Raw genomic sequence first — 2,295 nt, 5'->3', positions numbered from 1 at the left:
AGTTCGTCCCCTTTTGCTACTTCTCGGAACAAAGGGAACAGGCCACACAGTTTGGGCACCTTCCCTGCTCTCAAGCCTGCCGCTTGCGGCGAATTCCGGCGAGCATACGCAAGCACGCAATCATCATTCCACTAAACGCGGTCACTTTTCTCATGCCGCCATCATGCATCATCCTGGAAACATTTCAGCATCGCAACCGCGTGCCGAATTGATGGTGCACGCAACAGCAGCCATAGACAGTAGTGGCCAAGTGCTAAACTAAACCATTCAAATGGACATGCTGCGGTCAGCCGGTCAAACGAGCACGGAGCACCCAATCCAAGCCCATGCCAAACAAAAGCCCGCGAGCTTATCAGTAAAAAAAAAGGAGTCGAGACTATAAATACTCCCTTCCCTTCGCATATCCAACCAGTCCCCTCACATCCATCCCAGCAATCTCAAGAGCACCCACAGCACCTACGAGACGACGCTGTCAGAGTAGCGAGCAGCTAGCCCTCTCCAGTGATATCGTAGCAGCTCGATCGGCGTCGTGCAAGAGCGCGCGCATGGCGGCTTCCTCTCGCGTCTCGTCGTCTCCTGGGTGGCTGGTAGCCGCGCACTGCGCTCTCCTGCTCGCCCTGGCTGGAGCCGCCCGTGGCCACGCTCCGAGCGCCGGCGCGGCGCTGAGCTCCGCGTTCTACGACCAGTCGTGCCCCGGCGCCTACAACGTCGTCCGTCGCGTCATCCAGGACGCGCGCGTCTCCGACCCGCGCATCCCGGCCAGCCTCATCCGCCTCCACTTCCATGACTGCTTCGTCAACGTACGTGAGCTGATCAGATCAATAGTACCTCATTGCCTTGCATCATCTGACATGAATGAGCGTCAAACAATGTTGGCTTTCAGGGTTGCGATGGCTCCCTTCTTCTGGACGACGATCTCCCGGCGATCCAGACCGAGAAGCACGTGCCAGCGAACAACAACTCGGCGCGGGGCTTCCCGGTGGTCGACAGCATCAAGCGCGCGCTGGAGGAAGCGTGCCCGGGCATCGTCTCATGCGCTGATATCCTTGCCCTCGCGGCCGAGATCTCCGTTGAACTCGTAAGCTAGCGTCCCATCTAATCCTCTGTATATCCTATTGCATTGATGAACTACCTCTCTAGCTATCTTCTCGCCTGAACTGAACTGATGGAAAAGAACCGTGCACGGACGAACTGGGCGCAGGCTGGAGGACCACGCTGGAGGGTGCTTCTTGGTCGCCGAGACGGCACGACGACCAACGTCCAGAGCGCTAACAACCTTCCCAGCCCTTTCGACTCCCTTGCCAAGCTCCAGGAGAAGTTCAGAAACGTCAACCTGGACAACACTGACCTCGTCGCCCTCCAAGGTAATATATAAGCCGCTCTTACTATTTTGGTACATCTATTTTGCTATGTATCTAGATATGATAACATGTCTAGATATATAGAAAAATGGATGAACCAAAAAAGTCTAAAGTGACTTATAATCTGGAACGGAGACAGTATGTTACTGTTCAAACTTGCGAAGTTAATTTTTATACGGCGTTCACGCTGATATCAACAACAAATTTGTACCCCAGGAGCGCACACATTCGGCAAAGTTCAGTGCCAGTTCACGCGCCACAACTGCTCGGCGGGGCAACCACAGGGTGCACTAGAGGACCTGGACCAGGTTACACCGACCGTGTTTGACAACAAGTATTATGGCAACCTCTTGCATGGACAAGCGCAGCTGCCCTCCGACCAGGTCATGCTATCCGACCTTGCTGCACCGACAACCACTGCACCTGTTGTTCACCGGTTCGCTAGCAACCAAAAGGATTTCTTCACGAACTTTGTGGCATCCATGATTAAGATGGGCAACATCAGCCCGCTGACCGGAAAGGATGGAGAGATCAGAAAGAACTGCCGGAGGGTCAATAGCAAAGGCAATTGATGAAGGCTCTCATTCAATTTGATTGATTTTCCTTTTTTTAACCAATTATTATGTTCGCGCAAATCATTCTTGTGTCATACTTTGAAATTGTGAGAATATATGTAGCCTTTTTTCCGTTGTTGGAAAGCAAATGTGAAAAGTGTTTTTACACCACTTTTATATGCATTTCTCAAAGCTCTTGCTTGGAAGGCACCGCGTCTGGACAAGGACGTCGTTGGGCTGCCCTATGTCGGCCAGCAAGCCTAGGGCACCATCCTTGGTCGTCAAATCAAGCGATGAACAACAACATTGGGTTGGAAGAGAATAGGGCAAAAATGGGTAATAGATGTAAAATGATCGATTAGATGTTGGATACCTCAATG

General features: G+C 52.2%; 1 protein-coding gene across 1 annotated transcript; it reads left to right on the top strand.

Moving 5' to 3' along the window:
- Positions 1-416: 416 nt before the first annotated feature.
- LOC136518216 (peroxidase 2-like) lies at positions 417-2,069 on the top strand. Its single transcript, XM_066511864.1, has 4 exons — positions 417-800; positions 884-1,078; positions 1,202-1,364; positions 1,578-2,069. The coding sequence occupies exons 1-4, from the start codon at positions 546-548 to the stop codon at positions 1,931-1,933; spliced, it is 969 nt and encodes a 322-aa protein (XP_066367961.1). The 5' UTR covers positions 417-545; the 3' UTR covers positions 1,934-2,069.
- The last annotated feature ends 226 nt before the right edge of the window (positions 2,070-2,295 follow it).

This window comes from Miscanthus floridulus, chromosome 17, assembly GCF_019320115.1.
Source record: "Miscanthus floridulus cultivar M001 chromosome 17, ASM1932011v1, whole genome shotgun sequence".
NCBI lineage: Eukaryota > Viridiplantae > Streptophyta > Magnoliopsida > Poales > Poaceae > Miscanthus > Miscanthus floridulus.
This window is presented reverse-complemented; position numbering and strand designations above follow the sequence as displayed.

What these genes read in the sequence shown, in the direction of transcription:
- LOC136518216 (XM_066511864.1), top strand. Translation starts at nt 546, where the DNA reads ATGGCGGCTTCCTCTCGCGTCTCGTCGTCTCCTGGGTGGCTGGTAGCC. An exon ending in TCCATGACTGCTTCGTCAAC is followed by an intron (nt 801 to 883) that starts GTACGTGAGCTG and finishes GTTGGCTTTCAG; the next exon opens with GGTTGCGATGGCTCCCTTCT. An exon ending in CCGAGATCTCCGTTGAACTC is followed by an intron (nt 1,079 to 1,201) that starts GTAAGCTAGCGT and finishes AACTGGGCGCAG; the next exon opens with GCTGGAGGACCACGCTGGAG.